Source organism: Dendrobates tinctorius, unplaced genomic scaffold, assembly GCF_039654945.1.
Source record: "Dendrobates tinctorius isolate UK_male_01 unplaced genomic scaffold, ASM3965494v1 ptg000124l, whole genome shotgun sequence".
Classification (NCBI taxonomy): Eukaryota; Metazoa; Chordata; class Amphibia; order Anura; family Dendrobatidae; genus Dendrobates; species Dendrobates tinctorius.
In genome coordinates this window covers 6,427,757-6,455,475 of record NW_027361792.1, presented here as the reverse complement: position 1 = coordinate 6,455,475, position 27,719 = coordinate 6,427,757, and the positions used below count along the sequence as shown (strand labels likewise).

The window sequence follows — 27,719 nt, the reverse complement described above, 5'->3', positions numbered from 1 at the left end:
AGTAGTTTGGATAGAAGAAGGATGGAGGTCTGGAGCTCTGGTTCAGAACTCTTAAAGGGGTTGTTCAAGACTTAAATATTGATGATTTATTTTTAGGATAGGTCATCCATCAGTGGGTGTCCGACTCCCGGAACCACATACTAATCAGCTCTTTTCAGGTATCGCTGCTGCCAGAACAGCACAGCACCATACTCTCTATAGTGGCCGTTCTTGGGTACTGCAGCTCATCTGAGCAGCAATACCCAAGAATGACCAATTCACAGTCCCCAAACGGGAATTCTATTCACTTTTGGCTTCTGCAGGAGCTGCAGATATAGGAAATTTTGTCAAATTGTGAGTAACCATTGCATCCTCTTCGGACACCAGATATTGTCCCATTGCAATACCTGAGTTGAGGCACATAGGAAAGCTATTGTATTTTGATACGAACCAAAGGAGGGCTTGCCCCCCACGTGTCCAAGTGACTAACATATCTGAGCCTTTTCTCTTCTAGTGCCAACAACACCCCAAAACAGGTGGAAGTGCGTATGCATGAGAGCCAACTAACCTCAGACGAAGTGCACCCCCGATCGCCATGCCTGAGAATGTGCGACAAGATCCGAGGAAACCTGCTGCTTTCCCTCACAGTATTTGGTAAGTCCATGACCAATAATACACCGCCTTGATGGATATTTTGGATGGAGGTTACATGGCATATATACACAGACCTAGGGTTCTACAGTGAAGAGCAGGGACACGCAGGGCCGGACTGGCCATCTGGCAATTCTGGCAAATGGTCGTGGGCTGCCTTGTCTGCTACATTGTTAACAGAATCGGTGTTCTCAAGACGCCCATACTGTTAAGAGTTGTGACAAAGCACAAAGTCGCTGACTCACTTACCCCAGCAGACCACGGGTATCATTAGAAATACTGGTCTTCCTTTCCTCCATCCATGGTAATATTAGTAATATATCCCATCTGGTGCTTGGGGACGGGGACAGCATGGGCTTGTGTAATTTCAAATGCCACGACTGAATTCCAGCCCCAGTCCGTACCTGGGGAAAGGTGTCCCATAGTGGTGGTGATCTTGGTACGCACCATCACATCTAGAGGTCGTATTGGTAGCAGGACCTTCAGACCAAATCCAAAAGTCCTAAACCCTTAATTCCTATTATTGTTGCTCTGTTTGTTGCATGTAGAGGTCGCTTTCTCATGATGAGATGTATACAGAGGCTGTATGGTGCAGTTATTTGTGCACTGCATTGCAGTAGTATAGTGTGGGCTGCCAGCGCCTGGGGAAGGCAGTAATCTAGGACCTCCTGCCCCCTGAACCATTAGCACTCCCGCAGTCTCTTCCGCCAGTCCAGTATTCATCCTCTTATCCCTCAAGCACATTTGTTGTATTCTAAGAAAATACTGCTAATACCGTACTTTCCCTTTTTTGCCTTCTAGTTTTTTTCTGCTTTTTACTGAAATTTGGCAAGAAAAATGAAAAGTTTAAATTGTTACGATATTTCTTTTTAGATTTTTTTTAATGAATTGCAAATATTTTATTACCCTAACCCTAGACCTAATCTTACTCCTAACCCTAACCCTAGCACTAACCCTAACCCTAACCTTAGCCAACAATGGGACAATGACTCTACCAGGAAGTCTCTGTTTCTCCTCTCATGAAATTTCAAGTGAGAGGAGAGGTAGAGCTCTATGGTAGAATAATATATGGTGCACATGATTCAATACAGTCTCCGTTAATTAGATTAGGCTCCATCATCTCGGTCTCTGCCTATGCAGAGCGCAGCAATCTATATGAGTTTATCATTGGCTGCTGAGCCCTGCATAGGCAGCGACTGAGATGACAAAGCTCACTTCATTGTATTGAGAGCTTTTTCATCTACAGTAGGTCACCGCCTATGCAAAGCAGAGCAGCCTATAGCAACCTTATTTCGGCTTTTACGCTCTGCATAGGAGCTTCCAGCAGTGACCAACATGATATAGCAGCTGATGGCTGCTCTACTCATTCAGATAGTCAGCCACCGTGTGGGCTATCAACGGAAGAAAAGCAGTACTAGCTGACACCGCTCTGTGCATTGGAGATTCCTCACCACTGGTCCTTCTGGATCTTCTGACAGGTGAGACCCAAAATGTTGGGGATCTATAGAATTTTTGAACACAGTGCTATTGCCCCTCTGGCTGTTGTATTGCAGTACTATATTTGGAGGTACTATATTTTGAAGGGCTCCTGAGATTGATCATCTGTAATGTGGCGCGAGCAGAAGCCGTGGGCGATGTACCAATCTCATTAAATGGGAGTCCTAGCTGGGCGTGTGGACTTGTGCTGTGGGGGCGCTACGCCCTTGCAGGCCGCATGTAACCGATGTTGCTGCTTGACAATTCAATGAGGGAGACATCAGTTCAAAATAAACCTTCTACTGAACATTATTTTGGGGAGGGTTATATACAGTAGATAGCAGGTACATATCTTCTAAAGCGTATCCTTCATAATACGTAGCATTGTCCTCACACTGGTTCAGTCTCTTTCTCTTCTCTCTCTTTACTTGTTCTCTGCCTTCACTTCTCCTCACTACATAACCACTAACCAGCTCGACACTACAGTTCAGGTAGCAAGAGTCCTTTACTCAACCTGCGCTTCCACGTCTTCTTTCCCCTCTGGTGCCAGTATGGCCGGTACTTCTATTCTCTTCTACTGATCCTCTAGAAATCTCGCCCCGGGTACTCTCTTCATCTGCATATTCCGTCCTGTCTAGGCCTGTTACCTAAACTCTGGACCGTACTGCTTGGCGTCCCCTCCCAGGACCCAACTCTGGTAAATCACTCTGTCTCTAAGTCACTCTTCCTTTGTTTCTTCTCTGCATCTTGCTATCTCTTTCGCCCGGTCTCCTCTTACTACTAAGGACACCCATAAAATGTTGCACACCTCACACTAGAACTTACTTCTGTTCTCTCTGCACTCCAGGCCCTTTCTGACCTTGTCACAGGAAGCTGTCTCTGTCCCTTCAGCTTAGCCTCTCACACTCAGGGCAAGTCCCAAACATTAACTCTCAGTATCCCTTTCAACGTAGAATGTAAGTCCGCAAGGACAGGGTCCTCTCCCCTCTGTACCTGTTTGTCATTGTAAATTTGTTGTGGAAAATTGTTTACTGTTAACGATATCTATAACTTTGAATGTAACCCCCCTTCTCATGTACAGCACCTTGGAATTAATGGTGCTATATAAATAAACAATAATAATAACTACCTGTTGCTGGGCAGAATACAATGTCAACACCGTACATTTCTCCCTTCTTTAAGAATGGCTACCCTCAGCCATCTGAAACCTAAAAGACTCTAAACATTTCACTACACAACACATGAAGAACAGTGCAGGTTTCTCTTAGTCTCGGAAGCTATCACCAACCCAGTCCTACAGGGGTTAGGACCCCAGAACCATGACTACTGACTAAGTCCTTGTTAACCTGGCTGGCACCAGCCCCTCTGGTTATCTTTGGCCCCTCTTTGTAAGGGACCTCAAGCCACACAACATGGCAAAGTCCATCCCTGTAAGGGTACCCATTCACATTAAGGGCACAGTCATTATCCCACCATCAGTCTGTAGGACGGGGACACAGTTCTTCAACTCCACTCCTGTCCATTAGACATTTACACACATAGGCCCTTAGGAATGACGTCCATCCTGGATCAGACTCAGTCTGGGTGTGGGACCCTGCAGCAGCTGCAATGTCTCTTAATCCAGCAGGGGGAAAAACAACAAGTTCAGCCATCCGTGGCGATCTGATCACTTGGGTCCAGCTCTGCTGGATCTTTGTTACTTTGGAGACTTGAACTGCTCCAGACCTACGGGGTGCAACGAGCACAACATGAACTTTTCAATATTTCAACTCTATCATTCCTCACCAGCCTTCATCTTCTTCTTGGGAACATAGAGACGACTCCTCTTCTTCCCTTGTACCTTCCTTTGAGGTCGGTGGAGAACCCACCAGCATATGGGCCCGTAAGGTTTCCAGCTGCTTGGTCCTTTTGCGGGCCATAAACCAGGCCGCAGTCAGAGGCTCAGTCTCCTGCTCACATCCGGCCTTCATCACCTTCATCAGGCTGCCCGGCCTCACCTTTTCCTCCATCATCACCATCAACTGGGGCAATTGTCCTCTCCCTATCCTCTCCTCGAACGGCTCACTCTGCTCCAGGACTCTCCGCACCAACAAAAATTCCCACTCCGCCGTTACTACTTTTGTCTCTGTCATGATACCACACTGCTCTCTTTTCGAATTCCAACACACAAATGGCACTGTCTCTTTTGTCGAAAGGTCCCCTTCGTCACTGCTCCACCTTTCTCTCCGACTCACTATCCCATTCCTCTATCTCTTCCGACCGTTTTCTTAAGTCACACCTTCCTGGGTGGGTCTTTTCTTTCCATTTCATCTTTCCACAGCGGCCACTCCTCACTGTAGGCTGACACTTCTAGTTCCAACATTAAGCGTAACCTCTGGAGGGTTGGACAAGTCTTTGTGCCCCTTTTTGGTTGTTCTTCACCACTAAACGCCATTACAAAGTTCATATTTGGCGACATGTTAGAATGCGTCGCTATCTTCCGCATAACTTGAGTCTTCCCCAGATCACTTAGCTTTGCCGGCTGCTAGACTCGATCTGGCTGACTACGCCAATTGTAGCGTGGCACGGGGCAGTAGCCATGGGTGAGGTACTCATCTCTTACACCCCGACACAGTACATGAAGGTGAGGGCTGGGTGTGTGTATTTATGCTATGGCCTTTGAAGGCTGCATTTTAACTGATGTTGCTGGTTGACCAGGAGAAGTTGCTTGACCGTTCATGAGGGAGACCACCAGTTCAAAACCTTTTACTGACCATTAACTTGTGGAGAGTTACATACAGTAGATAGTGGGTACATATCTTCTCAAATGTTTGTTTCATGATGCGTAACGTTTTCCACACACAAATTCAATCCCTTTCTCTTTACTTGTTCTTGGTCTTCACTATTCCTCAGTACTTCACCACTTCCCAGCTCGACACTACAGTTCAGCTGGCAAAAGTCCTTGACTTGACCCACTGTACCTCGTCGTCTTTCCCCTCTGGGGAACTATGGTGCTCTGGAACTCCCGCCTGGGATACTCTCTTCATCTGATGTATTCTGTCCTGTCTAGGCTTATTACCTTTAAGGGTTATAAACTCTGGGCCTCTCCCAGGACCCATCTCTGGTAAATCACTCTGTCTCTCGGTCACTCTTCCTCGTTACTGTTCCAGATAATGCTAACTCTTTCTCCAGATTTCCTCTTACTACTAAAGACACTCATGAAATGCGGTACTGCTCACTCTGCAACTTATTTCTGTTCTCTCTGCACTCCAGACCGTATCTAATTCCTAACAGAAAACTACATCTGTTCCATCTGCTTAGCCCTTCCCACTGTGGGCTAGTCCCAAACATTAACTTTCACTGTCCCTGTCAACTACCTGTTGCTGGGTAGAATACAATACCAGCACCATAACACAATTCCACAGCTCACATTACGCATCAACATTATACATATTGTTCAAGGGGGAACATGGGCAGCATTTCCATTTCCTTACACAACATCCAGGACTCACGGGAATCTCAACTTGCCGCTGATGAAAACTCATTTTAAATGGTTGACTAGAAATGCCCAATTAGCGAAATAAAGTGTGTGACTAATTACACGTCCTGTCATTGCTCGCAGGAATGGCCGAGATAAGCATTGTGCTTTTTTTTTCATTAGTTACTCAAGTTTTTTTTCGTTATGCTGTAGGTTTGGTTTGTATGTTGTGTGTAGAGATTTACAAAGAAAATCTAATTTACAAGGGTTGTTCAAGATTAGATTTCTTACAGAAACAGCGCCACTCCTGTCCATGGGTCGTGTCTGGTATTACCACTCAGGTCTGTTGAAATGAATGGAACTGAGCTGCAATATCACACACAACTGGGGGACAAATGTGGCACTTGTATTTTTAAAGAAAGTATCCTCAATGGAGAATGTGGTGGCTGCGAATCCACAAGCTATGGTGGTGAAGCCCCTATTTTCCTAATAGGTGAGGGTCCTAAATATGGTAATGCCGTAAGGAGACTCCAGAACTAGAAAACCTAGACCAGTGTTTCTCATCTCCAGTCCTCAAGATCCTCCAGCAGGTCATGTTTTCAGGATTTCCTTAGTATTGCATAGGTGATGGAATTAAAGGGAGTCTGTCACCCCTTTTTTCGAATATAAGCTGCCGGCACTGTCATCGGGGGGCTTATCTACAGCATTCTGTAATGCTGTAGATAAGTCCCCGATGGAACCTGAAAGAGAAGAAAAAATAGTTACAGTATATTATACACACCGGGGGGCGGTCCGGTCCAATGGGTGTCGTGGTCCGGCGCCTCCCATCTTCATGCGATGCCGTCCTCTTCCTTCCTTCCTGTCGTGGCTCCGGCGCAGGCGCACTTCTCTTCCCTGTTGAGAGCAGAGCAGAGTCCTGCAATGCGCATGCGCCAGAACCACGACAGGAAGGAAGGAAGAGGACGGCTTCGTATGAAGATGGGAGGCGCCGGACCGCGACACCCACCGGACCGCCCCCCGGTGAGTATAATATAACTCCTTTTTCTTCTCTTTCAGGTTATATTGGGGGCTTATCTACAGCATTACAGAATGCTGTAGATAAGCCCCTGATGTCAGTGCCGGCAGCTCATATTTGAAAAAAGGGGTGACAGATTCCCTTTAATGCTTGAGCAGGTGATGAAATTATCACCTGTGTATCACTAAGGATATCCTCAAAACTCGACCTGTTGGTGGGTCTTGAGGACTGGAGTTGGGAAACACTGATTTAGACCAACTATGGCATTTCCCTCCATTATTCTAGTTTTACTTTCACATTTTTTAACAACTCCGCTCTTCTTCAGGTGTCATTATGGGTGCAGTGTGCGGGGGACTCCTTCGAATGGCATCGCCCATCCATCCTGACATTGTTATGGTCATAGCCTTTCCCGGAGACATTCTCATGAGGATGCTGAAGATGTTGATTCTACCTTTAATCATCTCTAGTTTAATCACCGGTAAGTGGATTGATGAATTAATGGAATCTATTTTTTGTGTTACTGATGATCCTAAAATCTCTACCCTTCTTGCCGATTGCACAGCAACTAGCATAGCGGTTACAATTACTCAATGAGGGTAGTTATGACAGCTACATGTACTATTGTGATACAGTGCCTGTTGCTTATGTATCAGGATTGAGGCACCGAGCTTGGCAGTTACATATCGATTTTGGCACAGTGCTTGGCAGTTACATTTCACGACTGAGGCACAATGCTTGGCAGTTACATATCAGGACTGACTCACAGAGCTTGGTAGTTACTGTGAGAATCATGTGGGAATAGTGGATGAGGGCAGGTATATCTCGCCCAGATTCCTTTCCTATGTGGCCTAGTCTGGTCAGTATCGCACCTGCTTACTAATGGATAATGGGAGGTGGATATAAAAGGATGCCAGGTGGTTGTGTGAGTGTCTCAGCCTGGGAACACAGAGAGTCTGTCTGTGTGAGAGACACACGTCAGTGACAGCAGTGCCCACTGCAACGGTGGTTTGGCTGGACGGGAGAAGCCCGCCAGTTGGTAGTTAGGTTGTCCATTGTTTAGTTAGTGCCGGACAGGCAAGGATTTGTTTTATGTTTTATTTCCTTTTGCATTGCTTTCACCGTTAATAAACCTGACCCAGGGTCAGTTACACCCGAATCCCAGCTCTGCGCCTGAGTTTCATGCTGAACGCATGTGACCTTTGACCCCAGCAAAGTCGATCCCGGAGTGTTTTATCACATTGTGGTGGAGAACGCGGGCATCACGTTGCAAGCATGAGCATGGAGGACGTGGTGAAAGCGCTGGTACAGTCCACCGCCGTCCAGCAAGAAGCTAATTGGGTGATGATGGCCCAGCTGAAGGAGTTGGTGGACATGACAGCTACCGATCGTTCGCTTCTCCAGCAGGTGGCGCAGCGCCTGGCAAGCTTACCTGAGGTTAACCTGGAAGCAGAGTCGAGAGTGATTCACGTGAGTCGGTACTGGCAGAAGATGATGACCGAAGATGACGTCGAGGCATACCTGACCACGTTTGAACGGACGGCGGTGCGAGAAAAATGGCCGAAGGCACGATGGGCCGGCCTGATTGCCCCGTTTCTTTCCGGTGAGGCCCAAAAGGCGTATTATGACTTGGAACCTGAAGCTGCACAGGACTTTGACAAATTGAAAGCCGAGATCTTGGCCCGGCTGGGAGTGACGACCGCTGTCCGTGCCCAGAGAGTGCATCAATGGACTTATCAGCCGGATAAACCACCGCGGTCACAGATGTTCGACCTGATCCACGTGACGAAGAAGTGGCTACAACCCGAGGTATTGAAAGCGCCAGAGATAATCCAGAGAGTCGTCATGGACAAGTACCTGAGAGCTATACCGCCAGCCCTGAGGAAGTGGGTAAGCCATGGAAATCCTACGACGGCAGATCAACTGGTGGATCTGGTTGAACGTTACTCCGTGGCGGAAGGACTCCGAGACGACACTAATCCACCTCGTTCTTCATCATCTCCACGTGGAACCGGTAAGACTGTTCCAGGGAGTAGGAGAGATGGAAAAATCCCTAAGACAGTGGGGGAGGAAAACGGGACTGCCCGCACTGCGAGGCCGAGAGTAACGAACTATGGTCTAAGCAAGTGGCCCGTTAGGTGTTTCCGCTGCCAAGAGATGGAACATATTGCTGCGAACTGTCCGGTCACTACTGAACCCATGCAGTGCGACGTCACAGACTCAAAAAACCGCATGTCTATGGTTGCACGGGTAGTGAGTGTGAATGCCGGTCAAAAGGATGTGGAAAAACACTTGTGTGATTTAACTGTTGATGGCAAAAATGTGGTGGCATTGTTAGACTCGGGAAGTGTGGTGACTCTGGTGAAGGCCGGTCTGGTGTCAGCCCCGACTGGACCATCAGACAAATTTTCTGTAACGTGTGCATGGAGACACCTGTTCATACCTCACCACGGTCATATGCATTACTACTTCCTATGGGTCTGTGCAACATAAAGTGGGACTCGTCCCGGCGTTATTGCATGATGTTATCCTGGGCCGGGATTTTCCACACTTCTGGCAATTGTGGGAGAATCAGTTGATGCCCTCGGGTAATAGTGTACATGATTCTTCTCCCAGGGCACGTGTGGGTCCCGAACCCCTGGAAGAGGTCTCCCCGGAAGACATAAACCCCCTTTATGTCCAAGGTAATGAAGGAGCTCTGCCGACTGTTACAAATCGAACCGTTACGCACATCCGTGTATCACCGTCAAACAGACGGGTTGGTCGAACGGTTCAATAAAACTCTGAAGCAGATGCTGAGAAAGGTGATAGACAAGGATGGGAAGAACTGGGACTATTTACTTCCGTATTTGCTTTTTGCCATCAGGGAAGTACCCCAGTCTTCCACGGGATTCTCGCCTTTCGAGTTATTGTACGCCCGACGTCCTCGTGGACTGTTAGACGTTGCAAAAGAAACCTGGGAGGGTCAGGTCACTCCGTTTAAAACGGTGATAGATCACGTCACACAAATGCAGGACCGTATTGCGGCTGTTATGCCTATCGTCAAAGAACACATGATGCAGGCTCAAGGAGCCCAAAAAAGAATCTATGATAGGGGCGCCAAGATCCGTACGTTTGCACCCGGAGATAGGGTGTTGATCCTGGTCCCCACGGTGGACAGTAAGTTCCAGGCAAAGTGGCAGGGCCCCTTTGAGATTAAGGAAAGAGTTGGTGAAGTAAACTACAAAGTATACCAGGCAGGTAAACGGAAACCTGAACAGATTTATCATGTAAATCTGATAAAACCCTGGAAAGATCGGTCTGCCTTGTCAGCGGAGCTGGCCCGTCCCGTCTGCTCGCATACCGTACCGGAGGTATGGGTTGCAGAGACTCTCTCGGAGCGACAAAACACTGAGGTCAGGCAGTTTCTACTTCACAACCAAAAGTTTTTCTCAGAAAAACCCGGGCAGACTACGCTAATGAAACATGACATCGTAACGGAACCTGGTGTCACTGTTCACGTGAAACCCTACAGAATTCCGGCAGCGCGCCGTGAAGCCGTTTCCCGAGAAGTGAAGGTAATGTTAGAGTTAGGTGTCATTGAGGAATCGCACAGTGCTTGGTCCAGCCCGATTTGTGTTACAGTAATTCCTAAACCGGACGGCACAATCCGGTTCTGCAATGACTTCAGGAAACTGAATGCGGTCTCAAAATTTGATGCTTATCCTATGCCCCGGGTCGACGAGTTAATAGATCGGTTAGGAAAAGCCCGGTATATTACGACCCTAGACCTAACAAAGGGGTATTGGCAGATCGCTTTGGCGGAGGCTGCCAGAGAAAAGACGGCATTTGCTACGCCGGAAGGTCTATTTCAGTATGTGTATATGCCGTTTGGACTGCACGGGGCACCGGCGACCTTCCAGAGACTGATGGATCGAGTCCTGAGGCCGCATAGGCAGTACGCTTCGGCCTATTTGGATGACATTGTCATTTACAGCTTGGACTGGGAGACTCATCTCCAGAAAGTACAAGCTGTGATTGACGACCTGTGGGAGGCAGGTCTAACCGCGAACCCCAAGAAATGTCATATCGGGCTAGAAGAAGCCCGGTATTTGGGGTATGTAATTGGGAGGGGTGTTGTTAAACCCCAGGTTGATAAGATTCAGGCGGTTCAGGACTGGCCGCAACCTGTCAACAAGAAGCAGGTGCAAGCCTTCCTGGGGATCGCCGGCTATTATCGCCGGTTCATACCCAATTTTGCAGCCATCGCTACCCCCCTGACGGATCTTACAAAAGGGAAAGACTCCGTCATGATTAAATGGAGTTTAGCGGCTGAAGAAGCTTTCCATAGCCTAAAACGGGCACTTTGCTCTCAGCCCGTACTGGTGACTCCGGACTTCCGCAGCGAGTTTGTGGTACAAACGGATGCCTCTGATACCGGTATCGGGGCCGAACTGTCACAAGTGAGGGACGGAGTGGAACACCCGGTCCTCTATCCCAGCAGGAAGCTGAATAAACACGAGCAAAGGTATGCAGTCATAGAAAAAGAGTGCCTCGCCATTAAGTGGGCTCTAGAGGCCCTGAAATATTACCTGGCGGGCCGAAAGTTCAGGCTGATCACTGACCATGCCCCTCTCAAGTGGATTCACTTGAACAAGGAACGGAATAGCCGGGTGACCCGGTGGTTCCTTGCCCTGCAGGTCTACACTTTTACGGTGGAGCACCGCCCAGGGGTACAGATGGGGAATGCAGATGCTCTGTCCCGAGTGCACTGTTTGGCGGGTGTCATTGCTCGACTGGAGTGGTCTGAGCAGAGGGGGGGGGATATGTGGGAATAGTGGATGAGGGCAGGTATATCTCGCCCAGATTCCTTTCCTATGTGGCCTAGTCTGGTCAGTATCGCACCTGCTTGCTAATGAATAATGGGAGGTGGATATAAAAGGATGCCAGGTGGTTGCGTGAGTGTCTCAGCCTGGAAACACAGAGAGCCTGTCTGTGTGAAAGACACACGTGAGTGGAAGCAGTGCCCACTGCAACTGTGGTTTGGCTGGACGGGAGAAGCCCGCCAGTTGGTAGTTAGGTTGTCCATTGTTTAGTTAGTGCCGGACAAGCAAGGATTTGTTTTATGTTTTATTTCCTTTTGCATTGCTTTCACCGTTGTTAAACCTGACCCAGGGTCAGTTACACCCGAATCCCAGCTCTGCGCCTGAGTTTCATGCTGAACGCACGTGACCTGTGACCCCAGCAAAGTCGATCCTGGAGTGTTTTATCACATTACATATCAGGACTGACTCAGAGCATGGTAGTTACATATCGAAAGAGGCACAGTGCTTGGCAGTTACATATCGATTTCGGCACAGTGCTTGGCAGTTAAATATTGATTGAGTCACAGTGCTTGGCAGTTACATATCAGGACTGAGGTACAGTGCTTGCCACTTACACATTGGGATTGAGTAACAGTGCTTGGCAATTACATAGCAGTTACATATCATGGCTGAGGCACAGTGCTTGCCGCTTACACAATGGGATTGAGGCACGGTGCTTGGCAATTACATATCATGGCTGAGGCACAGTGGTTGCCGCTTACACATTGGAATTGAAGCATAGTTCTTGGCAGTTACATATTAGGACTGAGGTACCGTGCTCGCCGCTTACACATTGGGATTGAGGTACAGACATAACTTGTCAGTTATATATTGATTGTGGCACAGTGCTTGGCAGTTACATATCAGGACTGAGGCACAGTAATTGCCACTTACACATTGGGATTGAGACACAGTGCTTGGCAGTTACATATTGATTGTGACACAGTGCTTAGCAGTTATGTGGCGCCCCTGAGGCTTCAGTCGCCACAGAGGTACTGCACCTCCTCCTGAGGTGTGGTGCCCCACTATCCAGGTAAGGTGGAGACAGCTGACCACACTCCAACACCTGCACCCCCACCACAAAGTAGTGTAGCACCTTCGGCGGCTCCCTGCTTGGAGTATAGCATAGCACCCCTTGGTGGCTCCCTGCTTGGAACCCGAAACGTGCTGGGAGGTGGGTGGAGTTTAGTTTACATAAAAGAGCGGGAAGAGTTGAGTCAGTCGTTCAGTCAGTGAGTGAGGATGTAGAAGGACAGAGTGTGAGACAGAGAAGATCCCCGGGAGAGGGATGGAAGAGGGAAGTGCTGCACCAGGCCACAGTGATCTGGGTCTGCTGGAACAGGAAAGAGACAGAGAAAGGAAGCTTGATTCTCCATGGGGAAGAAGGATTAACACGAAACGTAAGGAGAATAAGAGAACAAGGACCAGGGTTAGAGGAGAACCCTTTTCAAGTTCTAAACGCAAGGCCAGGGCCCGGTCCCCGAGGTTGTATGGATACTAATGGTCCTGCAGCAGACACCGGAGGAATAGAAGTAGTGACCACTTTATTCCCACACAAGACTTGGGGGCACAACAGCAACTGGATAGTGAGCCGGGACTAGGTAGCAAGGAGTCCCCGAAGCAGGTTACAGCTGTCTGCTGTACAAGTAAAGTTCATAGGAACATCTGACAGGAGGAACTCCAGTGTAACTCAGTACTAGGAGTACTTCATTCAAAGGCGCTATAAGAGGAGACGTTCAGAAAAGGCACACATGTTGGCGGAGTGTTGGAAAGGAGTACTTCATCTTGCCTGGAAGTTGGCTGAGCTCCTGACCCGGAGGACATGGCACGGATGCAGGCACCTGTACCTGCAACAGACTGTGAGTAAAGCTTTGGAACTACATGCCCTGGTGTCCTCCACTTATTCCTGCGTCAACCTGCCCGGCACTGCTACATCCCTTGCGCCTGACACTACACCATCTATGTGTCACTTCACCTACACTGCCCTGGGACTACAGCCCTGCCTGTGGAGGGCTATACCATCACTGCTGCACCACACCATCTGTCCCAGAGGATCTGTCTGCAGCGTCTGCTTACATCTCTATTGCCGAGTACCACAGGTGGCGTCACGAATCACTTATAAACTTTCATCACCATAAGCACACTGCAACAACTCCCTTTATCAATGGGCGCCCAGGGCCACAGGCTGGGTCCCAGCTGCCGTGACATCTCCCATTGAAGCTCATCGGTCCCGGTACTGAGTACCCCACAGCCCTGAGAGGGCGACCCAGTTACATATCATGACTGTGGTACAGTGCTTTCCACTTACACATTTGTATTGAGGCACAGTGCTTGGCAGTTACCTATCGATTGAGGCACAGTGCTTGGCAGTTACCTATCGATTGAGGCACAGTGCTTGGCAGTTACATATCGATTGAGGCACAGTACTTGGCAGTTACGTATCTGGACTGAGGCACAGGGCTTGCAGTTTACACATTGGGATTGAGGCATAGTGGTTGGCAGTTACATATCAGGACTGAAGCACAGAGCTTGGTAGTTACATATCAATTGAGGCACAGTGCTTGGCAGTTACATATTGATTGTGTCACAAGGCTCGGCAGTTCCATACCATGGCTGAGGCACAGTGCTTGCCACTTACACATTGGGATTGAGGAACAGTACTTGGCAGTTACATATTAGGACTGAGGTACCGTGCTTGCCTCTTACATATTGGGATTGAGGCACAGACATAACTTGTCAGTTATATATTGATTGTGGCACAGTGCTTGGCAGTTACGTATCAGGACTGAGGCACAGTGCTTGCCACTTACACATTGGGATTTAGACACTGCTTGGCAGTTACATATTGATTGTGACACAGTGCTTGGCAGTTACATATCAGGACTGAGGTACAGTGCTCTCCACTTACACATTGGGATTGAGGCACAGTGCTTGGCAGTTACATATTAATTGAGGCACAGTACTTGCAGTTACATATCAGGACTGAGGCACAGGGCTTGCAGTTTACACATTGGAATTGAATCACAGTGCTTGCAGTTACATATCAGGACTGAGACACAAAGCTTGCCGCTTACACATTGGGATTGAGGCACAGTGCTTGGTGGTTACACATTAGGATTAAGGCACAGATCTTGGCAGTGACACATCAGAACTGAGGCACATAGCAGTTAAATATTGGGACTGAAGCACAGAGCTTGGTGGTTGCACATTAGGATTAAGCTACAGAGCTTGGCAGTTACTAGTCGCATCAGTGACGGTGCCTTGGCATAATTCATAATAAACTCACTACAGGCTGATGCCAGCAGTATTGTGTACGGTCACTTTTTGCATTTTACTGTGAATCTTGCAAACAGGTGTTGTGAAAATTCTTCATTTAGCAGCACATATTGAGGTCATCCCATCAGTGTAGAGGCAGGAGAGTTGTGATGCTGTCAAATGGACCAAATGACCAGGAGGATTGTAAAAAGGAAATGTAAGAAAAGACCCTCCATGTTTTAGGTCACTCCTCTTGATGGTGCAAAGGGTGGAATGTAGTCATACTGACGAGAAGATCTCCAAGGTCATTAAGTGATGTTCTGCGCTATAACAAGTTAAGGGCCGATACAAATTGTATGAGACATGAATGAGAGCTCATACAATTGTTTGGTCCCCATATACTATTCAGATAAGTAATAAACCCAATAAAGAAGCATTTTTTTTCTCTTTCATCAGCCCCGAAGGAAGCAAAGTACCTTTCTTGGTCATTGCCGAGGTTTGCAATGTGGCCCCCGGAATTTTTCGATTCATTTTTTCGAAATTCCCATCTTGTCGTGTCTTTTTGTAGCCGCACAGGTGTACAGTTTATATTTGCACAGATTGTGAGTAGAAGGCTCATTAGTGAAGCGGAGGAAACGGCGCCTTGTGTGTCTATTTCCGCACCATGCTCTCATCTAAAAGGATAGACAGATCTCTCATCCGAGAGATGCGCAGCTCTCTCCAGCAATTAAACGCAGAACACGTCAACTGGGCAGAAACATCTGTAGCCCCTATTTTCCTGCACACAATTAAATCCCTCGTGACAGCTGGAATTAAACCATATATTAATCTGGTGAATCAAAGAACGCAGGCTCGGGAGAGATACGGCCCCAGACTGAATAACCCTTTGTGTACCAGTGACTGAAAAAAAATTTGTATCAAATATCTGAATGAAAACTTTTTGGGTATCGTAGAACGTGATGTTGCCGTACACTAGGTCGTCATAGTTGTAGATAAGAGTCAGTGATAAGCGGTCATAAAGGAGCGCTTAGGAAGCAACCCAGGGGCAGACAAGGATGTCAGGTCTCCACCGCAGCTCCAGCCAAAAACCTCCAGTGGAGGATAGGAGCAATGAGAAAATGGAAAACGGTCTTAGGAGCGCAGGAAAGAGACTCGGACAAGAGATCGGTTTAAACCACAACGCGTTTCGACGGAGGATCCGTTTTCATCAGGTGGAAGGCGGATGAAGACTGATCCTCCGTCGAAACGCGTTGTGGTTTAAACCGATCACTTGTCTGAGTCTCTTTCCTGAGCTCCTAAGACCGTTTTCCATTTTCTCATCATAGATGTAGATGACCCAATCATTGTTGCATTGCGACATTTTGGCTACTGCATACCTTCTCATACTGCTAGTCCTTGAATTATCGCAACATACTGCCATTTTTAGGAGGTTCAAAAGTCAAAAAGCTACAGCTTTGATTTTTGGAAGCACTCTATATAGCCTAGGACCCATGGAGGAGGTATAATAAAGACGTTGCAATGTAAATATTTTCCCATCCTCCTTCAAACACGCCATCGTTACTCCATTACTATAAAGGAACCCGCTCTCGACCCATCCTGCACAAACAATTACAGACCAGTCTCCAATCTCCTCTTCATCTCTAAACTTTTGGAGCGCTTAGTTTACTCCTGCCTCACCCGTTACCTCTCCACTCACTCCCTCCTAGACCCTTCACAGTCCGGTTTCCGCCCCCTACATTCGACTGAAACTGCACTCATCAAAGTGACCAATGACCTTCTGACAGCAAAACGTAACAGTGACCACTCTCTGCTCATTCTTCTTGACCTATCTGCAGCTTTCGATACTGTTGACCACCATCTCCTACTCTCTAGGCTCCAGTCACTAGGCATTAAGGACACTGCTCTCTCCTGGTTCTTTTCCTATCTCTCTGACCGCTCCTTCAGTGTTTTGTTCTCTGGCTCCACTTCATCTCCTCTTCCTCTTGCAGTCGGGGTACCTCAGGGCTCAGTCCTTGGCCCCCCTTCTCTTCTCTCTCTACACGGCCCCAATTGGACAGACCATCAGCAGATTTGGCTTTCAGTACCATCTTTATGCTGATGACACACAATTATATTCGTCTTCCCCCGACCTTACCCTCTCTGTACTACAGAACGCCAGTGACTGTCTGTCCACAGTCTCCAATATCATGTCCACTCTCTATCTGAAACTCAACCTCTCCAAAACTGAACTTCCTCTGCTCCCGCCGTCTACTAACCTCCCTAAATCTGACATTTCCCTCTCACTGGGTGGTACCACAATAACTCCCCGGCAGCAGGTGCGCTGTCTGGGTGTTATGTTTGACACCAATCTCTCCTTCACATCCCATATACAATCCCTTGCCCGCTCTTGCCGCTTACACCTAAAGAACATCTCTAGAATCCGCCCTTTTCTCACCATGGAAACAACAAAAACCCTCACTGTAGCATTGATCCACTCCCGCCTGGATTACTGCAACGCTCTATTAATTGGCCTCCCCGTCACTCGACTATCCCCTCTCCAGTCCATACTTAATGCAGCGGCCAGGGTCGTCCATCTGGCTAATCGGTACTCGGACACATCCGCTCTTCGTCAGTCATTACACTGGCTGCCCATTCATTATAGGATCCAATTCAAAGTACTTGTTCTCACCCACAAAGCTCTCCACGGTGCGGCACCCCCTTTCATCTCCTACCTCATTTCTGTCTATCGGCCTAGCCGATCGCTGCGCTCTGCAAACGACTTTCTACTAACCTCTGCACTAATCCGTACCTCCCACTCCCGACTCCAAGACTTCTCCCGTGCTGCTCATATCCTCTGGAATGCTCTACCCCAAGAAATTAGGACTAACCACAATTTGCATAGTTTTAGGCGCTCCCTCAAAACACATTTGTTCAGAGCGGCTTATCACGTTCACTAATCAAAGTCATTCTATGTGTAAGTGTGCGTGTGTAGCCCATTCACTATCTCCATCCATCCTTCACTCCCTCAAGATGGCTGGACCTTCATTGTAAAAATACAATTGTAAATACACACCTGTACTTTGTATCTCCCTCACCTCATTGTAGATTGTAAGCTCTAACGAGCAGGGTCATCTTATTTCGTCTTATTTTGCTTTAATTATTGTATTGTTAACGTTGTTACTTATGACTTGTGTTTTGAAACTGTAAAGCGCTGCGGAATATGTTGGCGCTATATAAATAAAGATTATTATTATTATTATTATTATTAAAACCAAACTTCTAATCCTTTTTTTCTTTAAATTATTGTATAGGTTTGGCTGGATTGGATGCAAAATCGAGCGGACGTCTTGGCACCAGGGCAATGGTCTACTACATGGCAACCACCATTATTGCTGCAGTCTTGGGAGTCATCCTTGTTTTGGCAATACATCCCGGAGACCCCAAACTAAAGAAACAACTTGGAAAAGGGCAAGAAAATGATGAAGTCTCCAGTTTAGATGCCTTTTTTGATCTTATCAGAAATCTGTTTCCAGAGAACCTGGTTCAAGCCTGTTTCCAGCAAGTAAGCAGATCCATTTTAACATTAAACCTGAGAGAAAGAGATCTGCGTCCCAAATGCACCCCCTTAACCCAAACATGTATTTAGGAAGCCAAATACTATAACACCTTCAGAGCAGAACATGATTACAAGCTGTACCTCTGGCTCTGGAAGACTCAGCATGTCCTTGCACAGTCCATTGATTTCAATAATAAATAACAATGCCTAGTTTCACCTGCGGGGGTGCTGTGGAGAAATTGAACCCTTTCTAGACAGCAACTGATTGACGGTAATCTGTTTACAATATTGTAGAAAGTGAGGGCACGATATAATAAGAATGTTGGGTATAGAAAGAATATCTTGCCCAAAATATACCCTAATCTAAATATGCTTTTTTAATCCCCAGATTCAGACAGTTACCAAGAAGGTTGTTGTGGAAGCTCCTACTGAGGAACCTACCAATGTGACCGACTCCGTCTTTACACTCATGAACGACACAGTTGTCACAACAACAGAGGAAATTAAAAAAAAATTGGAGTTCAAAGACGGCATGAACGTCTTGGGTACGAAGTAGAAATCTAGAGATATTTTCATGATCTGACTACACACAAAGCTATACTGATTGTAAAAAAATTGGGAGCTATCCACATCCTGATTCCAGTTTTTGAGGCTCAGGTCTATGACTTTCTTTACCCAACTCTTCCTACATAGTGGACACTCTTGTATATTTTCACTCAATATATTTCTGTTTTCCAGTTCTAAAGATATTAACGTGAAGGCCTCTTCTAGGGAATAAGCTTATTTTAAGATCGCCATAGGTAGGAGAACACTCGGTAGTTGATGGACAACTAACCATTTAGATGTTTAACTATGAAAAACATCAGAAATTATCATCCAACAAAGTTTACTTCGTGTACCCTAAATTAACCAGTAAAACAAACAAAATGTAATTATCATTGACCCAAAATAGTAGAATGTAGGGATTTCCTTCAAGCTATTTTCAAGATGACACATCTGTGAGTTGAAGGTTCGAAATCCAATGTCCTTCTCATGTGCGGTCTGTGACTTCAACTGGTGACAGAGATGGACAATGCTGCGTTTGATTCTTGGTCTGTGACTATGTCCAGTGATGGAGAAGGACAACACTCAATTTGATTCTTGGTGTGTGACTAGTGGTGGAGACGGACAATGCTGTGTTTGATTCTTGACTGCTCTACATCAACTCCAACATGGCCTTTCATCTCTTCTTTCCACAGGTTTAATTGGCTTCTTCATTGCATTCGGCATTGCCATGGGCAAAATGGGTGAACAGGCCAGACTGATGGTGGAATTCTTCAACATCCTGAATGAGATTGTGATGAAACTTGTGACAATGATAATGTGGTATGTAAAAGTGGAGAGCAATCTATAGATATTTGTACCAAAGTTCAAAATCTAGTCCTTTCTTTCACCAACCATGCTGTTAATTACTTGGACTGTCACAGCTGGTATACGACTCTTTGGAAACTGTTTTTGTTTGTTCTCATTTTCAATGTTTTATTCTTGACTTGCCTCTTTTATGAATACCTTTCCAACCGGGCCAGCTTGGTGGCCTCTCATTGACTTTTGGACTCCATATCAGTCACGGAAATCAGTAGGCCGCTACCTAACTCCCTTTTCACGTTGACATTTCCCTTTTCGTAAAAGCAATTTTTCTAATAATGTGTCAAGCAGACGTTATTTCACAATGTGTGTCAGACCCAGTTTCCACACTAACAATGACCATCCTATGCTAGCCGAATTTCCTGTTTACCGTAAGGTCTTTTGTCAATTCTTTGTAAAAGCCACAGACCCAGTTTCTGAGAGACAATGAGGTCTCTGGGGAAATTCTGGACCTGTTACAGGTGGAAGATATCCATGATCTCAGAGGAAGAAGGCTGACACAGCTTTATTGATCTCTCCTTAAAGAAAATTTGGAGAACGTCTCGAAAGGACAATGAGTTCCCAGTCTAACAAATTACCATTTGCTTTGTTCCTTCTGGAAGCACATCTGGTTCCTCATTGCTGACTGGTTTGATATTTACAATTTGGTGCCCAGTCACAGTTGTTAATTGATTAGGCAGAAAATTGCAGACGCAAGAAAAGGGATTGCTTGCCAAATGACTATAGCTTGAAGGAAGAAAACCACCCAGCAACGACTTGGATAGATCGGAAGTTCACATCAGGGTTGTCCTTGAGTTATGACCTCCATCAATATCTATCTCACAAAGTACCCAATGCATAAAAGTAAGGTTAAGTTTCTTTCAGATGTTCAAAAACCAAGAGCTTTCAAGCAGAAACAGTTGTGGGAAATGCTTCTTTTTGAAGAAGCTTTGGAGGAATTTTTTTTTCCTGAAGTGTTTTTTGTAGCCTTTTGTTTGGACCGATGACTAGCTTGGAGAGGTTTCCTTCAGGACTTCAAAATCTATTCCGAAATAAAAAACAACAACCCCAAAAACCTCTTTATATGAACAGCAAAATGGATTTGCCATACAAACAAATTGCGGTATATGAGTATTTCAAGATTTTGGAGAGTTTCAAAGCCAAAAATGTTTAAAAACACCTCAACGAGAACAAAGCCTAAAGTTAGCCGAACCCAAACATTTTGGAGTGTGTATATGTTGTCTTTCCCTTGACATCAACTGCTAGGGAATAGAAATATCAGGCATGTTGAATTTCAATATGCCTGATGCTTTGTTCTAACAGGAGATATGCCATCACCGAGGGTGGTTGGGCGCAACTTCTCTCACTCTCCCCACTGAGAACATATCCATGGTTGGCCTAGCAGGTAGTTCTACTGTTGATGGGGCCATCATTAGAGTTGAAAGAATCTCCCCAAATTGTATTTAGACAAATTTTCTCAATTCAAGATTTGTATCAGATAAATTGAATGTGAATTAATTCAGGAACGGAGTTAAGAAACTACATATCTTACCCTCGCCTTTTCTTCTGCCTACCCCATACCTGTCCCATCACCGCCGTTGCTCCGATCAGTTCTTCTGTCTACTGTCATCACTCCAGCCGGGTCCTCCGTTCAGTAGGCCCCACTTCATCACTTGGTACATGACCCACATCATTGAAATTCATTAAGTCACATGTGGTCACAAGGGGCGCGACTCATGTCATTGAAGGAGATAGAAGTCATCGTAAGACTGGCAGCGGTGGGACAAGTCCAGGCCGAGGAGAAGGTTTTAACTCATTCCTAAAACTCTATAATCCAGCAAAAATGGGGCCAGTCGGAAGCGAGTCCAATATTTTTATTTAATTTTTTTTACAAATTTTGGTGTGAAATTCAATTCCTCTTAAATTGATTGTCTCATTTCCAGCCACCACCATTTTTTTTTTGGGGGGGGGGGGGTCAAGGAACCTCTACCAACTGTGGTCTGGCCCAGATCGTGCGTCCATGGGTAGAGCGGGACATAGTATAGCACATTATGCGATGAGTGATGGTTGTGGACGATTTCAGATGTATCTGTGCCCCTTTGCTCCTCTCCAGGTATTCTCCTTTCGGTATCGCTTGTCTGATCTGTGGGAAAATCATCGCCATCAAAGACTTGGAGCTTGTTGCTAGGCAACTAGGAATGTACATGATCACCGTCATCGTGGGCCTCATTATCCATGGAGGCATTTTCTTGCCGTCTCTGTACTTCATAATCACCAGAAAGAGTCCATTCTCCTTTCTGGCCGGCATTTTTCAGGCCTGGATCACAGCTCTTGGTACGGCTTCCAGGTAAGTGTTCGCATATTATTTTTGGGGGGTTTAACTATCCTGGCGGGCTGGTCTACATGCATAGCCGTATTATGGCTCCGGAGAAGCTTGTAGTTGTATAAAGTCGCCATGCGGTGCACATAGATGTCTGTAGGACCCTACTGTCCTTCCATGTGTCTCATATTTTCTATACGGCATACTCCATCACACGCCGTGTTATGGAACAAAGTCTCATACAGGGACCATATGGCGGCACAGTATGGGGCTAATAGAATCCATGTACATGATCCTTAAAGGGGATCTGCCATAAGAAAAAAACTATTTCATGAAAGATAGGTCGGTAACCAGCTGTTACCCCTGCATTACATCCCTATAGCTAGTCGGACTCATAGACCCATTACTTCACTCTCTCCCTCAATGCTCTACTGAGGGATGAAGGGCTAGAATAAGAAGGATAAGAGCAACTTTTATACAACCCGCATGTTCAGCAGCTATTGCACTGTTCATCCTGATCCTCCTTGTTCATGAATATACTTAGAGCTATAGAGGAAAGTAAGCAAGGGGTTAAAAAACAGCCTACCACTTGGGGTCAGTTTTATTGCAAATGGAGACCTAGGCAAAAAAAATAAAAACTATTTTCATCCTATATAATACCATGGTAATACTACTGTATTTAGTTCACATAATATCACCATATAGTGACAAAATAATACAATCATACAACCATATATAGCTGACCTAATACCACAATATACTGACAAGATAATTCTACCATATGTAGCTGACATAATACCGCAATATAGTGACAAAATAATACTACCATATATAGCTGACATAATACCGTAATAAAGTGACAACATAATACTACCATATGTAGCTGACATAATACCGCAATATAATGATAAGATAATTCTACCATATGTAGCTGACATAATATCGCAATATAGTGACAAAATAATACTACCATATATAGCTGACATAATACTGCAATATAGTGACAAAATAATACTACCATATATAGCTGACATAATACCGTAATAAAGTGACAACATAATTCTACCATATGTAGCTGACATATCGCAATATAGTGACAAAATAATACTACCATATATAGCTGACCTAATACCGCAATATACTGACAAGATAATTCTACCATATGTAGCTGACATAATATCGCAATATAGTGACAAAATAATTCTACCATATATAGCTTACCTAATACCGCAATATACTGACAAGATAATTCTACCATATGTAGCTGACATAATACCGCAATATAGTGACACAATAATACTACCATATATAGCTGACATAATACCGTAATAAAGTGACAACATAATACTACCATATGTAGCTGACATAATATCGCAATATAGTGACAAAATAATACTACCATATATAGCTGACATAATACCGTAATATAGTGACAACGTAATACTACCATATATAGCTGACATAATATCGCAATATACTGACAAGATAATTCTACCATATGTAGCTGACATAATACTGCAATATAGTGACACAATAATACTACCATATATAGCTGACATAATACCGTAATAAAGTGACAACATAATACTACCATATGTAGCTGACATAATATCGCAATATAGTGACAAGATAATTCTACCATATGTAGCTGACATATTATCGCAATATAGTGACAAAATAATACTACCATATATAGCTGACATAATACCGTAATATAGTGACAACGTAATACTACCATATGTAGCTGACATAATATCGCAATATAGTGACAAAATAATACTACCATATATAGCTGACCTAATACCGCAATATACTGACAAGATAATTCTACCATATGTAGCTGACATAATACCGCAATATAGTGACAAAATACTACCATATATAGCTGACCTAATACCGTAATAAAGTGACAACATACTACCATATGTAGCTGACATAATATCGCAATATAGTGACAAGATAATTCTACCATATGTAGCTGACATAATACTGCAATATAGTGACACAATAATACTACCATATATAGCTGACCTAATACCGTAATATAGTGACAACGTAATACTACCATATATAGCTGACATAATATCGCAATATACTGACAAGATAATTCTACCATATGTAGCTGACATAATACTGCAATATAGTGACACAATAATACTACCATATATAGCTGACATAATACCGTAATAAAGTGACAACATAATACTACCATATGTAGCTGACATAATATCGCAATATAGTGACAAAATAATACTACCATATATAGCTGACATAATACCGTAATATAGTGACAACGTAATACTACCATATATAGCTGACATAATATCGCAATATACTGACAAGATAATTCTACCATATGTAGCTGACATAATACTGCAATATAGTGACACAATAATACTACCATATATAGCTGACATACAGTGCCTACAAGTAGTATTCAACCCCCTGCAGATTTAGCAGGTTTACACATTCGGAATTAACTTGGCATTGTGACATTTGGACTGTAGATCAGCCTGGAAGTGTGAAATGCACTGCAGCAAAAAAGAATGTTATTTCTTTGTTTAATTTTTTTTTAAATTGTGAAAAGTTTATTCAGAGGGTCATTTATTATTCAACCCCTCAAACCACCAGAATTCTGTTTGGTTCCCCTAAAGTATTAAGAAGTATTTCAGGCACAAAGAACAATGAGCTTCACATGTTTGGATTAATTATCTCTTTTTCCAGCCTTTTCTGACTATTTAAGACCCTCCCCAAACTTGTGAACAGCACTCATACATGGTCAACATGGGAAAGACAAAGGAGCATTCCAAGGCCATCAGAGACAAGATCGTGGAGGGTCACAAGGCTGGCAAGGGGTACAAAACCCTTTCCAAGGAGTTGGGCCTACCTGTCTCCACTGTTGGGAGCATCATCTGGAAGTGGAAGGCTTATGGAACTACTGTTAGCCTTCCACGGCCTGGACAGCCTTTGAAAGTTTCCTCCCGTGCCGAGGCCAGGCTTGTCCGAAGAGTCAAGGCTAACCCAAGGACAACAAGGAAGGAGCTCCGGGAAGATCTCATGGCAGTGGGGACATTGGTTTCAGTCAATACCATAAGTAACGTACTCCACCGCAATGGTCTCCGTTCCAGACGAGCCCGTAAGGTACCTTTACTTTCAAAGCGTCATGTCAAGGCTCGTCTACAGTTTGCTCATGATCACTTGGAGGACTCTGAGATAGACTGGTTCAAGGTTCTCTGGTCTGATGAGACCAAGATCGAGATCTTTGGTGCCAACCACACACGTGACGTTTGGAGACTAGATGGCACTGCATACGACCCCAAGAATACCATCTCTACAGTCAAGCATGGTGGTGGCAGCATCATGCTGTGGGGCTGTTTCTCAGCCAAGGGGCCTGGCCATCTGGTCCGCATCCATGGGAAGATGGATAGCACGGCCTACCTGGAGATTTTGGCCAAGAACCTCCGCTCCTCCATCAAGGATCTTAAGATGGGTCGTCATTTCATCTTCCAACAAGACAACGACCCAAAGCACACAGCCAAGAAAACCAAGGCCTGGTTCAAGAGGCAAAAAATCAAGGTGTTGGAGTGGCCTAGTCAGTCTCCTGACCTTAACCCAATTGAAAACTTGTGGAAGGAGCTCAAGATTAAAGTCCACATGAGACACCCAAAGAACCTAGATAACTTGGAGAAGATCTGCATGGAGGAGTTGGCCAAGATAACTCCAGAGACCTGTGCCGGCCTGATCAGGTCTTATAAAAGACGATTATTAGCTGTAATTGCAAACAAGGGTTATTCCACAAAATATTAAACCTAGGGGTTGAATAATAATTGACCCACACTTGTATGTTTAAAATTTATTAAAATTTAACTGAGAAACATAACTTTTTGGTTTGTAAGATTTATGCATCTGTTAATAAATCCTGCTCTTGTGTGAAGTTTGAAGGCTCTAACTTATTTGCATCTTATCAAACCTGCTAAATCTGCAGGGGGGTGAATACTACTTGTAGGCACTGTAATACCGTAATAAAGTGACAACATAATACTACCATATGTAGCTGACATAATATCGCAATATAGTGACAAGATAATTCTACCATATGTAGCTGACATATTATCGCAATATAGTGACAAAATAATACTACCATATATAGCTGACATAATACCGTAATATAGTGACAACGTAATACTACCATATGTAGCTGACATAATATCGCAATATAGTGACAAAATAATACTACCATATATAGCTGACCTAATACCGCAATATACTGACAAGATAATTCTACCATATGTAGCTGACATAATACCGCAATATAGTGACAAAATACTACCATATATAGCTGACCTAATACCGTAATAAAGTGACAACATAATACTACCATATGTAGCTGACATAATATCGCAATATAGTGACAAGATAATTCTACCATATGTAGCTGACATAATATCGCAATATAGTGACAAAATAATACTACCATATATAGCTGACATAATACCGTAATATAGTGACAACATAATACTACCATATATAGCTGACATAATACCGTAATATAGTGACAACATAATACTACCATATGTAGCTGACATAATACCGAGATACAGTGGTAAGATAATACTGCCATATGTAGCTGACATAATACAGTCATATAGTGCCAAGATAATATGTACTACTATATATATAGCTCACATAATACTGTATATAATGCCAAGATAATACTGCTATATATATCACATAATACTATCATATACAGCCCACATAATACTGCCATATAGTGTCAAGATAATACTATTATATATAGCTCACATAATAGTGTTATATGCAGCCCACATTATATTGCGATACAGAGCCTAAATATGCAAAATCAAAATAATACTCTCTTAAAGAGCCAATATAATACTGCAATATGATTTCTAAATACCATATACTACTAAATAATACTGTGCAGTGTAACTTTGTTCCTATGATTACAGTCCTTTTGGGCCCCGTAGGTCAGACGACATATAAGGACTGACACCCAGCTTCCTGTAGATCCTGCTGCCATTCATGCTCTTTGGAAAGCTGGATGTCAGTCCTTATAGGTTGTAAGGGATGTGAATATTGGTTGACGTGCAGCATAAGATCTTATCAGATCCACATCCATGATAATGAACAGCAGCCCAATATTAGGCAGATCTCGTCCTCCACACCCTGTTTGCACCAGTTCACCACTGAGCCCTGGCTTAGAAATTGTTAGCGCAGTAATCTGAGCGCCTGACTGATATTTTGCAGCTGTCTCGCACTGAGGACACGCTCCGCCAGTAGCTAGAAGCTAGCATGCATTTATTTTCCTTGGCAAAAACACAGCACAAATCTATTTCCCTTCCTGGTCATTGTCTATTACAGGAGCTGAAAGATTTTCCATTCTTTTAGTAAATTCAATTTTCTGGTTGATTTTCACTGGATTTCTTTTTTTCCCGTTGTTGTTTTTTAGTTTGAAATGTCTCTTTTTGTGCTATCAATCTAAATAATTAGTAGTGGTGTTTTCCAAAATTAGGGGATTAAATAGAGAAACTTGTCAATCTTCAGTGGTAGAAGTAGAAAAAAAACAGTACCCACGTTATTAGTGCCACACTATACCACCAGATAAATGGTGAAACACAGCACTGGCTACATAGCACAGGTAGAGCCTATAGAGCAAGCACGACACTGTACCAGACACATACAGTCATGGCCAAAAGTTTAGAGAATGACACAAATATTATATTTTCACATGATCGTGTTTCTTTAGAGATAACCATGGTTAACAGAAGAGAAACAATGATGCCAAG

General features: G+C 44.6%; 1 protein-coding gene across 3 annotated transcripts in view; it reads left to right on the top strand.

The window, feature by feature from the left end:
• SLC1A2 (solute carrier family 1 member 2) overlaps positions 1–27,719 on the top strand; it is a 132,827-nt gene that overhangs the window by 83,134 nt on the left and 21,974 nt on the right. For all 3 annotated transcript variants that reach the window (XM_073541811.1, XM_073541810.1, XM_073541812.1), the window contains exons 2-7: positions 494–633; positions 6,904–7,056; positions 17,965–18,215; positions 18,598–18,754; positions 19,448–19,574; positions 21,706–21,939. In XM_073541811.1, coding sequence (XP_073397912.1) covers positions 494–633; positions 6,904–7,056; positions 17,965–18,215; positions 18,598–18,754; positions 19,448–19,574; positions 21,706–21,939 — 1,062 coding nt within the window. The remainder of the gene's footprint in view (positions 1–493; positions 634–6,903; positions 7,057–17,964; positions 18,216–18,597; positions 18,755–19,447; positions 19,575–21,705; positions 21,940–27,719) is intronic.